Raw genomic sequence first — 14,122 nt, 5'->3', positions numbered from 1 at the left:
GTTGAGATTTATATGAAACAAGGAGACATTTATTGTTAAAAATTTTGTCTCATTATCTAAAAGTGTCTAAATTGTGCAATTAATCTCATCTAATTCAAAAACTGGCCCCTGTAACTGACAGTGGGTTTACTGGGGACTTAAATGGTCATACAGGGGATCAAACCACAGCTCAGAAGTGCACGTTGGTAAACGGGCCATTTATTCTGGTGTGGTGGCAAGCTTGCTGAGCTCTACCAAGACATTGGTGTTAGGCTGCCAGATCCTCTCATGGTATAACCTAAGTCTTGCAGAACACCTGGTTAATGCAGAACACCTGCATTATTTGGTTAAACTGTACTTTTAATTTTGATTATGTCAAGTAGAGTAGGCAGGTAGGAAATGGAAAAGTAACATACAAGGCCACAAATAATGACCTCTGTATATATAAACTAACACAATAATCGACAAGATCACGTATATATTTAACTGGAGATACTACTACCCCTACTATAGAAATATTAGTTCATCCATTCCTTTAAGATATTTATTGAGTTCCTACACAGTGTCAGGCATCACTGTAGGCATTCTGAATTCATGAGGAACAAACCAAACAAAAATTTTTGCCCACATGGATCTTACTTTCTAAGGGGCTGGCGGAAATAGACCACTAGTCATGAACATAATAAATAAGTATATAGTAGGTTCGAAGTTGATAAGTGCTATGGAGAAAATAAATAAGACAAAAGTGCAATGGGAATTTGAAGTAGGGGGAGCACAGGGGCAATCAGTTCAGTCTATCTGATGTCCTCAAATTCCTTGGGTGATAAAACATTTTTACTGAAACAACAAATCATTGGCATGAAATAGCAGCGTCACTTTGCCTTATCATATGCTTACAATTTAATTCAGTTTCATTCCATTGACTTACGTCTTCAGTTATTTAGTACCAGCCACATCCAAGGCACTGTTTTTAGGCACTGGGGATATAATGATGAAGAAAATAAAGTGCCTACTCTAGTGAAGCTTATATTCCAGTGGTGGAGCTAGTCAGCCTAAAAGATCATGAATAATGATGAAGAGAAATGCTCTCAAGAAAAATAAAGCAGGCTTGGGGTAAGAAGAGTGACAGAGTTGGCGACAGTGGGTGTTAGGTAAATTGGTCAGGGTTAATCCGTCTGAAGAGCTGACATCTCAGCAGAAATCTGAATGAAATCTGAAGGAGGTGAGCCACTGGTGGAGTTGGGGAAGAATGTTCCAGGTGGGAGGGAAGCGTTATTGCAAATAGCCTGTATCTGGAATGAGTGTATTAAACATTCTAAAAACAAACTGGTATAGTTGGAGCAGACCAAGCAACAGGAGAGAGGCAGGAACCCAAGGCCTTCTTTCACTTCTGCATGGTAAATAATAGTGAGCCTATATCATTACACATGTGGAAAATAAGATATTTTTGTGAACTGCCACCAGACACAAAATCATGGTCACCTCCTCTCTTATTTGTATCCAGTGTGTTGGTTAAAAGCATGGACTCCTTTGCTGGTCTGACCTACTTCTCCACATATGAGCTTTGAACTCAGGCAGCTTTTTAATCTCTCTTTGTCCTACATTTCCTCATTTGTAAAATGAGGATAATAACACCTGTCACACAGAATTGTTGCAAGTACTGAATGAGCTAATTCATGTAAGTGTTGGTCAAAGGGTACCAACTTTCAGGTACAAGATGAATAAGTTCTGGGGATATTTTTGTGCAGCGTGGTTATTATAGTTAATCATACTGTATTGCATAGTTAAAATTTGCTAAGAGAGTAGAGCCTAAGTGTTTTCACCACACACACACAGGGTAACTATGTGAGGTGAAAAAGTGATTGAAACAGTGTATCTATTATTATTATTCTATAGCCCATCTGTCCAATATGAGCCACACGTGGCTATGGAGCAGTTGACACGTGGCTAGTCTCAACTGAGAAGTACTGTAGATCTCACCAGATCGCAAAGATTAATATGAAAAAAGAATATTACATTGGTTATTTTATTGAAATGATAGTTTAATTCTGCTTCTTTCTTTTTACTTTTTTTTTTTTTTTTTTTTTTGCGGTACGCGGGCCTCTCACTGCTGTGGCCTCTCCCGTTGCGGAGCACAGGCTCCGGATGCGCAGGCTCAGCGGCCATGGCTCACGGGCCCAGCCGCTCCGCGGCACGTGGGATCCTCCCGGACCGGGGCACGAACCCATGTCCCCGGCAATCGGCAGGTGGACTCTCAACTACTGTGCCACCAGGAAAGCCTTCTTTTTACTTTTTAAAGAGTGGCTCCTAGAAAAGTTGAAATAACGTGTGGCTGGCATTGTATTTCCTCGTACACTGTTGTTCTGGACAGCATGCTAGACACTACAGACTCAAAGATGTAAACATGGCTTGGTCCAAACCTACACATGGCTCACAAGGTGGCTCCGATCTCAGGGAAAAGGATGAGTGAGCTATGAGAGGAGGGCAGAGAGGGCCACTCTGATCCTCCTTAATTCCTCCCAGAAACCATCCTATTCCAATCTGTAGTCAGTGGACTTTGCACACATAAGAACGAGAAACTCCTCAGGAACTATCCTGACATTCCCAGGAAGACGGATTGTCCGTGCACATAAATCCATTGTAACTACTGAATTGAGGAGAAGGGTGACCGTATACAGGGCTCCTCTGGCCTCAGGTTTAGGGACAAAATTACAGTCTAATTATACTTGAATCGGCAGAGAACTTCAACCTCTAGGACTGACAGCCCAGGCCTGGTACAGGAAGCGGTGAAAGAAGGAAAAACGTTTTAGTTTTTAAAGTTAACTTAGCATTGATAAGTTTCAAAATGCACAAATAAAGTTGTATGACTCATTATCTCTGTGGTTATGAACATTATTATCATACACTGAGCATTTGCTTTGTGTGTGGCACTATGCCATAGGCTTTACAAGTTTATTCTAGTTTAATCTTAAAATAACCCTATCATTTTCATTTCATGGTTGATGGAACTAAGTCTCAGAGGGGTTAAGTCGCTTGATGAAGGTCACACTAGTAAGTGATGGAACCAGGGTGTGAATACATAAGTCAACCTGGCCCCAAATGTGTGCCCTAACTACTCCAGCCTGCTACTCTTTTCACATTATACCCACCATCCCCCGACAAAAGCAACCATGAACAACGTCATCAACAATCACAACCAACAGCAGAAATAGCAGCCAAGACATTTCCTGAAGAAAGACAGTGTTTGCTGACATTTTGCCTGCATTACATTTTCCTACCTTAACACTCAGAATTCTCCCATTGGCCTATAACAAGGGACATTGGAAGAAACAACCCAATGAAACAAGCGGCTGCGTCACCATAAGGGTTCTACTTTGGACAGTCATTAGAGTGTCCACTTGAGTCCCCTCAGAAGGAACTCCTCTCTCTGCAGTGGAAGCTGCAGCACCCACTAAGGACACCTGACACCGCCCTCTGCTAGATGTGTTCGGTTCTAGAGCAGGCATATCATGTTCTCAGCTCATACCTGGCCGAATCCTAACTTTTTCCCGTTTCCTGTTTTCCCTCTGCCCGGATTGTCTCACAAACTTATTTTTGTATTTTATGTAGTTTGAATGTATAAAATATAAGAAAAAATAAATGAGTGAACAGCTAATATTCATTTCTGCTTTATAAACTTCTGAAAATAGAGCTTTTTCATGAAAGAACTATGGGCCCCTCCACAGAACACATGAGTATAGATCGAATTAGGTGAGAGGTAATTGCACTTACTTAACTTTAGTGTCATGGTTACCTTTACCTGAGAAAAATTTAAACTTCAATTGCAGTTGATGTGACAGCCATCGGTCAGATATTACTGAGCAAAGCACCACAGCTCATTTGAAACAGAGCAAAACAGAAAATATGCAACCTTCCTGCAACGTTAGCAAGGACTCACTTGATAGGGATCAGCCCTGACAGAGAGAATTTGAAATTTAACTTTTTTTTCATCATGATGTAAATCTATGTGAGTAAATCTTTATATATTGGATGTTATTCCTTGGCCACACACATATGAGTTCAGTTACTTATGGAAGTACAAGCAAACTTCTCTTCAGTCTTAATACATGAAGACGAAAACGTGCTATGGGCAAATTAATGTCTTACTAGAAGAAAAGTTTGTCTTATTATTTGAAAATGTCAAACTACGTATAAAAACTGTGAAGTAAATAGCAAAGTTTATGTAATATGTTGCAAAGGAAGATGAGGTTCTCATATGTTTTTCATTTTTAATGTGGTGAATAGGGTTATATAAAGATAATATTATATATGCTATTTTATTAAATACTATATATTGTTTATGTATACATATATAAAATTGGCACCACACAAGAGTCATCATTTGTAACTATGAAGCCCTTAAACTTCAGCTTTTAGGCAAGCCAATTTAGTATAGAGTGTAGATTGGCAATTTTAAATATTAGATTGGCAATTTTAAATATTCATTATACTTGATAATAATGACCACATAGTAATGCAAGATATAGTTTTATATCATTGTGCCTCTTTTGATTATAACTAGAAGCTAATTTTGAATTCATTTAATTATCTGACCAAAACAGTACGTTTTTTGTTTCTTTTTAAAATGTTTGAAAGTATGTTCAAGATACTTTCATAACATAAAACACAAAATAAAATTAATAACATAAAATCTTCAAGATTCGTGGTAGACAATTGTAGTGGATTACATACGTTTTCAGGACTGATCCCACCTGTTGGGAGTGTTGCAGGTGAAGGCTCCCAGCCTCTCCCTCCTGGACTTGCCCTCAGTTGAGAAGAGCTGACTTGACCTAGGTCATACAAGTTGGTGACGGTGAGGAGAAATGGATGGGCCCACATCCATTGACTAGTCAACGTTGGGGAGAACAGTCTGCTCACCTCCTGTGCCTCAAGGTGGGACAACTCTGAAGGGCAGCCCTAGCTCCGGAGGTCCCTATGGGGTCATCTTTTGTTGTACCTGTACGGCAGTTCAATTTCTCCCTCTGCCCATTTCTATTCCTCCACAGACGTTTTTCCGGAGAGCCCTCACTAATACATTGCCCGCGTGCGTGTCTCCATCTCAGAGTCTATTTCATGGAGAATCCACATAAGACAAAGAGAAAAATCCCTTTAGACATGCTCAGAGAGGAATGATTAATATAGAGCAAGTCTATATAATGTTTTTTGTGGTTTTTTAAAATAAATTTATTTTATTTATTTATTTTTGGCTGCACTGGGTCTTCATTGCTGCTCGTGGGCTTTCTCTAGTTGCAGCAGCGCGGGCCACTCTTCGTTGTGGTGCGCGGGCCTCTCATTGCGGTGGCTTCCCTTGTTGCGGAGCACGGGTTCTAGGCACATGGGCTTCCGTAGTTGTGGCACATGGGCTCAGTAGTTGTGGCTCGCAGACTCCAGAGCGCAGGCTCAGCAGCTGTGGCACACGTACCCAGCTGCTCCGCGGTGTGTAGGATCTTCCCGGACCAGGGCCCGAACCTACGTCCCCTGCATTGGCAGGTGGGCTCTCAATCACTGAGCCACCAGGGAAGCCCTTTTTAATGGTTTTAATTCAACAAAATTTATTAAACATCTTTGATATTCTAGGCATTGTGCTAAGCACTGAAGATGTACAGTTAAGCAAACCTGAATTAAGCAAAACTGATCTCAGAGCACTCGCTGGCATGAAACACAGACATTACGACAATTGAATATAATTCAAAGGAGACAAGCCTGTATTAAGAGGATGCATGAACTGCTCTGAAAGGTTTGAGAAAGGAACACCTATCATTCTGGAAACTGATGAGGCAGGAATGACTTCACTAAGGACAACTGAAAGAAATCCTTCAACAGGCTCAGGCCTTTCGAATCATTCTCTCCTTTCTTTCTCTCACATCCCACATCTAACCTCTCAAAAAAAGCTACTACCTCTGCCTTTAAATATATCTAGAATCCAGGTTTCGCTGCTCCACAGCTTCTAATCTATGTATCCTAACATCTCCCACATCCACAGCCTCGTAACTGGTCTCCCCGCTTCTACTCTTGCTTCTCATGGTCTATTCTCAACACAGCAGTCAGGTGTTCTGCTAAAATGGAAGTCGTGTCATGAATTCCTCCGCTGAAAACATTCCAAAGTTCTCATTTCATACTGTGGACCACAGATGTTACACCCACAGGGCCTAGGCCATCTCCACACTGCCCTCCTGTCCATACCTTTCTCAGCTCACCCAGGGGTCTACTTTTGCTCACTCTCTTCCAGCCACTCTGGCTAATTCGATCTTCTTGGTACCCGCCAGCACATTCCTGCCTCAGGGCATCTGTACTTACGCCACTTGCTGTCCCCTCTGCCTGACTTCCTCTCTCCCTTCTTTCAGGTTTCTTCAACTGTCAACTTCTTCTGGAGGCCTTCCCTGACCACCCTCCCCAGCACAACATACCCCCTTTTCCGACTTATCTTTCTTCATAGCACTTAACATCTGCTCTGTCTCTGATTATTTATTTCATATAGAGTGTGCCCTTGCTCACCAGACATAAGCCTCCTGAGGGCAGGGATCGTTATATGTTTTGATTTTGGCTCCATACCCAATACCTACAATTGTCCCAAGAACAGAGTAAATGCTTACTAAATATTCATTGAATAAATAAGTTTTTACAAATAATGAAAGGAAGTAAGAGAAAGGTGAAACCTTTCAGTATGAACAATAGCTGGAAAGTATAGAAACGGAAGTATTTCTAATCTAGTGTGACTCGATTGGAGACATTCTGGAAATGTCTGGAGCTGGAATGTCAGAGCTGGAATGTCAGAGCTGGAAATTTAGGTTACCTTATGTAAACAATGAAATATGGTTGTTATGGGCTGAAATGTGTACCCCCCGCCAAAATTCACATGTTGAAATCCTAGCCCTTAGTACCTCAGAATGCGACTTTATTTGGAGATATGGCCTTTAAAGAGGTGATTACGTTAAAATGAGGCCATTAAGGCCATACTGGTAGCCTTAAACAATATGACTGGCATCCTTATGAGAAGAGAGATTTGGATGTGGACAGTTACAGAAGGAAGACAGTATGAAGACATGGAGAAGATGACCATGTACAAGCCAAGGAGAGAGGCCTCAGAAGCCAATACTTCCAGCACCTTGATCTTGGACTTCTAGCTTCCAGAACTGTGAGAAAATAAATTTCTGTTGTTTAAGCCACCAGTCGGTGGAATTTTGTTATGGCAGCCCTAGCAAACTAATACAGTGATATATACCACTGCTAGAAATTTTGACTTTATCTCACGAGCCACTATAAAAATTTAGCAGAGATGGAGGTGAGCTGAGATGAGACCTGAGTTTTAGGAATCTTCTGAAATCTTGCATTTGTGGTAATATGGAGGAAGGATTAGAAAAGGGAAAAGACTCGAGTCATGGAGACTAGCCGGGAAGTGTTTGCAACGGTTGGGATCTAGATCAAGCAGAAGGGAAGGAAGAGGCGAGAACAGAATTGGGGGAAGCATCAGAGCCAAAATTGTTGGGACTTAGTGACATATTACAGGTAAGTGACAATTGACATCAATGCAAATTGAAATTTAGTAAAATACAGACATGCAAAGGAATTCAGGTAATAAAATTTACATGGGTTTCAGTGGTCTCATACTTGAGAAAATTTCTCAGTATGGAACCTAAAGACAGATTAAAGCAGCATTCATGCCGCTCAAGGTGTGAATAGTACTTGTTGAGAAAAGGGTCTGCAGAAAGAGCTGCAGACTACATCTCCTCCTTGGGGATAATATGCACATTAGCATATTAAGGAAGCTGGAAAGTTTTGCAATGAAGAAACCTCTTTAACTTTGTCCAAAAAAAAGGTATTCCCCACGTTTATTGATTATGGAACACTCTTTTTGTGTGTAAGGCATCTTTTAACCTCTCCTTCAACACAAATACTCTAGAAATTAGCACAGTTTGGAAAATAGTGGTGTATTCTGACGCACTAGAACAGTTCTAAAATAAACAGAGAAACTGTCTGGGTAATTTCTATTTCTAAGAGCAAAACTAGTCAACACTGTCCTAACAGATTGGCAGAATAAACTCATTAAAGGAATAGAGTTGGTTTTCCCATAGCCTAATTACTACCAGATTAAAAAAGAAAACTCAATCTTTTGAAAGTAGCACGAATTCTTTCACACCCATAAAGGAAAATTACTCAGTGCTTGAAACAAAATAAAATGATAGTCTGGTGACTTAAAGGGAAAGTGTAGCTCAAATTCAGAAATCTGGGAGCAATTTTTAACCAGGGTTCTTTGACACTAGAGCACTTATGGTCTAAATTTTCCCATTTTCCATCAGTTTCTGGGATCCACGGTGCCCCTGCACTGTGACTCACATGCAATGCGCACGTAGGCCTTCCGGCTCTTGGTGGTACCCGCCGAGCTCCAGGCTACACACTGACACCAGTAATCTTCAGGCCCAAAGAGTTCTTCCACTTGCTGGCGTGAAATCTCAATGCTTACTTCCCGGACAATGAGACCTGCCAAGGCAAAGGAAGATTTAAGTCAGGAGAAGACTTGTATTAACAAAACACCATACATATATTTTTCCTCCAGTGATCCTTCTTGATGCCATAGACCAACGTCCTAGATATTGCCTCTTATCTCCTCTGATTTTCCTCTGGATCCAGTTACTTGTCCACACTTTTTTCATTCTCTTATTTGCTATTTCAAATCTCTGGATTCACCAGATAATGAAAGTGGACTTGGTCTATCACTCCGCAGAATTACACCTTTCCCGTTATAGCATAACATTCACCCTCCACCAAGGTATCTTCCTCTGTGTATTGAAACAGTAACTTGAATTTAACATCTTCTAAGGATTCTATCTTAATTATACAGGTTGTGAGTAAGATACCCATATGCTGTACATAGCTTTACAATAACTAAGTCTACCTAATTCTTTACATGAAATGAGAGAGAATGACCAAAAAACTATAATCCTAAGTATATAAATCGTCAATATATATATATTTATATGCACAAATATGTGTATCAGTTTTTATTATATGACCTAGTCCTTTATAAATATGTGGTGGTTTTTTAAAACTAAGTCATTTTAAACATCTTTGTTTATTTTATTTTATTTTTTTTGCGGTACGCGATACGCGGGCCTCTCACTGTTGTGGCCTCTCCCGCTACGGAGCACAGGCTCCGGACGCGCAGGCTCAGCAGCCATGGCTCATGGGCCCAGCCGCTCCGCGGCATGTGGGATCTTCCCGGACCGGGGCACGAACCCGTGTCCCCTGCATCGGCAGGCGGACTCTCAACCACTGAGCCACCAGGGAAGCCCAGCTTTGTTTATTATTAAGGTACATTGTTTTTCTTAAAAGAAATACTAGCCTTAGTTAACAAACCTCTGCTGTTCTATCCAAAGAGTGTATGACTTTAAGGTTTTCATGAGTAATATTTTGAAAGCCCAAGTGTTTCTCTATAATAACAATGTAACCAAAATCCTGTTAAAAATAAAGTGGCTTCTAGTTAAAATGCTCAAATAACTGGAATTTATTTCACAGTATTATGTAATCCTAAAATAACAAAAATTGAACTAAGAATCTGGGATTATCATTTTAGGGGTATTCATCCTGCAGTATGCCTCTTTGCACGAGCAAGAAGGATTATCTGAACAATATATGTGGGCAACTGCCAGTTCTCTTGCACATACTTCCAGCATGGAGTGTCTATTAAGAGAACTGGCAGGGGCACCATTTAGGGAGTAGGAGAATTTGCTCTGGGTCAAGCATGAGCACAGTAAGAAAAGTTAAATGTATTACTCTGTAATGTTTATTCATTCATTCATTCACCAAATATCTACTGAGTATCACTTATGTAGAACATATTGCACTAGGTACTTGTGAAACCCTGATGAGTAAAATAGTCATTGCCCTCAATGAACTTTTATTTTGGGGAGGAGGATACATAAAAGGCTCCAACATGATTTCGGTTGATTAAATCCTATGGGGAGATGGACAGGGCACATGGGAAGAAGTAGGAAAGGGAAGGAGGAGACTGAGAACCCAGGAGAAGACAACTGAGCACTGGACACAGAGAATACTAGCATGAGATGAAACTAGAGACAAGAAAGGGACCACTTTATATACATTCTTGTAAACCCGCAGTTCTCCAAGTATGGCCCACAAAACAGCTTTATCAACATCACTTGGGAACTTGTTGAAAATGCAAATTCCTGGGCCCCACTCCAGACTCAGTGAACAAGAAAAATTGAGAGTTCGGCCCAGCAATATTTTAACAAGCCCTCCAAGAATTCTGATGCATGCTACAGTTTGAGAACCACTGTTGTACACCATATTTAGGATCTGGGCTTTCTTTCTGAGAACCAAGTGTTTTAAGCAAGAAGATGACATAATCAGATGAGAATTTTAAAATATACATATATAAATATATAGATGATGTATATGGTATAATGATATGTACAAGATATAAAGTTTAACTAGTTCCTAAAAGTTATGATATTTTAAAATGTTTGATCATGACTTCTTGGTATAAGTAACATGAAAGAGGTGTCATCTGGAGAGCCTAAAAAGGGGTATTCCAGTACTTACCCTAAAATCTAGGACATGTTCATACGGGTAAAAGCACTCAGGGAAATTAACAACCACCCAACGATAGTAGGTGCTGACCCACTGGAGGATAAACAATTCTTCCTGTCACAAGCTGACAGGAGTTGAGTCACAGAAACAACTAAGTCCTTAGGTCCACTTGTGAGTCCCTGAACTGCAATGAAGCCCAGGAAAGTGGGTTTGATAAGCCCAAGGCATGGCAAAATCCTGATGGGGCGACTCTATTTACAAAAGTTTATTAAGTATTATTTTAACATTTTGGAAATTAGTAACGTTTTTATGTTTATAGAGTGATTAGTTTAAAAAGAATTTTCAAGTAACTGGCATATCCCAGTCCCCCACCCTTCTATGAAAAGATTACTATATTATTTTAGCCAATGTCTAACCAATAAAACAAGTCTCCACAGTAAAAAACCAACTTATTAACAAATAACACTAATTTCCTTCCTTTTTCCTGGTCCTTGCTTGGGCCTTTCATTTTCCTGTCTCATTGTAATTGTTCTCATTTTTCTGATATCTAGAAATCTGTGCAAAGATGGGGCAGAGCCTTCCCTCCTCTCCTGCCTCCTTTCTTTTTACTCCACTCTCTGGTGTTTAATACTCTTGTCTGTTTTACTTGTTTATACCTTCTCTGTTCATGCAGAAAGTCAGTTACTGGAAACGAAACTCTTCCTCTAAAGGTTGCTGCAGTCACCAAAGGGCGGATAAACCTGCAGTATTTCCTTAGAACTATAATGGTTCTTTCCAAAATGTAGAGCAGCAACGAACGGGCTCAGGATAGTAAAACCGCATACAAATATTTTGTGTCCCAAGATGATAACTTCAGGTTTCATTCCCCGCCCGCCCCCGCCACCACCACCTTTTACTTAAAGCAATTACAGGAAACCTAATTAAATGCTAGGAGAACTTCATGAGGGCCACTGTATCCTTTTGCCCTAAGAGGCTCATGGATGTTTCTACTGAGCACACGTCTAAATCCTTTTAAGAAGTCACAGACCCGCCTGCTACAGGGATTATTCATCATATGAATGTTCTGAATTGTGTGGCCCAGGCTCCCCATGGGCACAGGAGTCAAGCACATACCGATTTTTGTCTTCAGCTTCACAGATGCCCCATCCAGGAGGAGATGGATTAATTACAGCTCTGTACACTGGACCTGCCACATGCCCAAAGTTTACACTCCAACGTGTGGTCAACAACACCAGAACAAGAAAAAACTGGAGCATGAAGTTATCTAAACACTTACATTTTAGAATTCTCTAGACTTAGCTGCATTATTCAGACTCTGAGTTACTCGGTTACATATCATCTTTTCATTACCATAGGTAAGTTCGTTACCTATGACATTTTGTTCATCAAACCAGAGGCTAGTGGTTTGGCTAAAAGTAGGTAATATCCTTTTTCTTTGAAAGTGCAATTTCCAATCTGCTTGAAGTCTTGAGATGGAAAAAGCAACCTGCCTTGAAATTTGAAATGCCATCAGCATTACTTCCAAGCAGGTTGCTTTGAAGAGCATTTGGGAACTTGAAATTGGTTTCAGGTTATTTAAGGGTGGGGGGAAATGCTTCGGTCTACAGGATTTACTCAAATACAAATGTGTATTTTCCATCCTGTCTGACAACGTCAAAGATTTCCCATCACTGTTCTTCCTTTAATAGCGGCATCTCAAGGATGCATGCTGTTTGAAGTTTGCAGTGATTTGCTTTTATAATAGGAATCGTTGTGGTTTGGGAGACAGAGTGCAGCAAAGTAATTAGCATACCTTACCAAGAAGTTTCATAATGAGCACGAACTTGTTAATAGGGAGTTTCACATGATTTTAGAAATTCAGATGCAAATGCCACCTTCTGATTGGATCTTTGTGAGGCTATACATAAATTTAGCAATAAAATCTGGTAATTGGCATTTATTCCTTATCTGTAGCATAAATTTAACTTCATAAGTCAAGCACCACAAATAATGTTTTTCTAGAGATTATTATAATGTGATCAAAAATCCATGATTAATCTTGTTGCATAATTATTTAAAACAATATCCAAATTCCCCCAGAAATGTAATCTGCAGTGCTGTCAACAAATATTAAAAGTCCACTAATGTCAAAAATTATGTTGTGCCAGAAATGTAAAGATGTATAAAATATCACATTCAGCCTTGTGCTATTCATTTATCATGTTTATTAGGTGATACTCAAAAATCATGCATTATCTTAAATATTTTTTAAATATGCTCATCAAATCTGCATCTTCTAATACCCCATGTATGTTTCACTAAAAAGCATCCTCACCTCATGTTAGACTTAAGTATTATGTGCACCTGAGTTGCATTTCTCATTCCTCCCAATTACTTTATCTTTCATACGCAAAGGGAAGTTTTGAGACACCATGTTGTGCAGACCTGGCAATTCTATTTCTTCCAGCACTCTCTCTATTGGGAGAAGAGCTGCAGAGGTGACTCTACCAAATCTCATTACAGTACATTCAAAGTTAGTACACAGATTGGTGGGAAATGCACAAAGCTGCAGGGAAGGATGTTCTGGAATATATTACATTTTATTGAATTAGTGTGGTCTCTTTTTCATGCTTTTTTCCAGAGCTTGACCCTATTAGTTTTCACTAATATCTAAAATATGAAACATATCAGCTCAAGATGTCTTAATATAAATTTAACCACACAAAATGCTATCATTGTTTAAAAGGATGTCATACCATAAATAAACTGATAGTTATTTTAGCAACTTATAACTCTTACTAAGATAATCAAAATATGAAAACTCAAAAGGTAGAACTTTATAATTAAGACATTGTTTTATGCCACATGAAGTCATTTGACAATCTTTAAAGTACATCAGGAAAAGAAGACACTGTAAACGCATAATTTACCAACTTCTCTCTGAAATGTTTTCCTTGAATTTTTAATATAATATTTAATATATAAATGGTCCATCTAATTAACTAAAATTATTTTGTGTAATTGGAAATTGCAACTTACCAGTGTATTTGATTTACTATGAGTATAATTCTGTTAAAGTTACATTTACTATCTTTGTGATCAAGATGAATTTACCTAAAAGTCAAGGAATAACATGGCTGGGACTGAGTGGTTCAAGAGATTTGCTTGGAAGCATTTCATACCTAGGCCATTGACTTGATTACCTTTTATGTGATAGTTTCTAGTCACTTGGTTCTGGTTTGGCATTCTGTGTCCAATGCGGATTTGTGTTTTGTTTTATTTTTGTTTTGTCTAGAGCTGAGAAAAAATTATTCATCGGATTATGTATCTGAAGTGGGAAGACATCTAGTGCTTCTAGAAAGCTATATGACAACCATAGATAAATGCAGTCTTCCCCCCGAAACTTGAAAATTTAATTGCAAGATTATATTAAAATAGAATGACAAATGATACTTACCCTGACAATGCTAACACTGTTTTTCCCTTTTCTTTTTAGGAGTGTCAGGTTTTAGATGTTACAGGAGAACCAGTGCTCCTACTTTTTATTTATTTATTTTTTTTCCTTTTGTGGTACGCA

The 14,122-nt window shown here is 39.3% G+C and overlaps 1 protein-coding gene across 2 annotated transcripts in view; it reads right to left on the bottom strand.

Annotated features, from left to right (window-relative positions):
- The window catches only part of UNC5C (unc-5 netrin receptor C), a 397,062-nt gene that overhangs the window by 123,956 nt on the left and 258,984 nt on the right, over positions 1–14,122 (bottom strand). For both annotated transcript variants that reach the window (XM_030865643.2, XM_060299770.1), the window contains exon 3: positions 8,353–8,496. In XM_030865643.2, the coding sequence (XP_030721503.2) occupies positions 8,353–8,496 (144 nt within the window). The remainder of the gene's footprint in view (positions 1–8,352; positions 8,497–14,122) is intronic.

This window comes from Globicephala melas, chromosome 5 (genome assembly GCF_963455315.2).
Source record: "Globicephala melas chromosome 5, mGloMel1.2, whole genome shotgun sequence".
Taxonomy (NCBI): Eukaryota; Metazoa; Chordata; class Mammalia; order Artiodactyla; family Delphinidae; genus Globicephala; species Globicephala melas.
The sequence above is the reverse complement of the archived record's forward strand: the minus strand, read 5'-3'. Positions and strand labels throughout refer to the sequence as shown.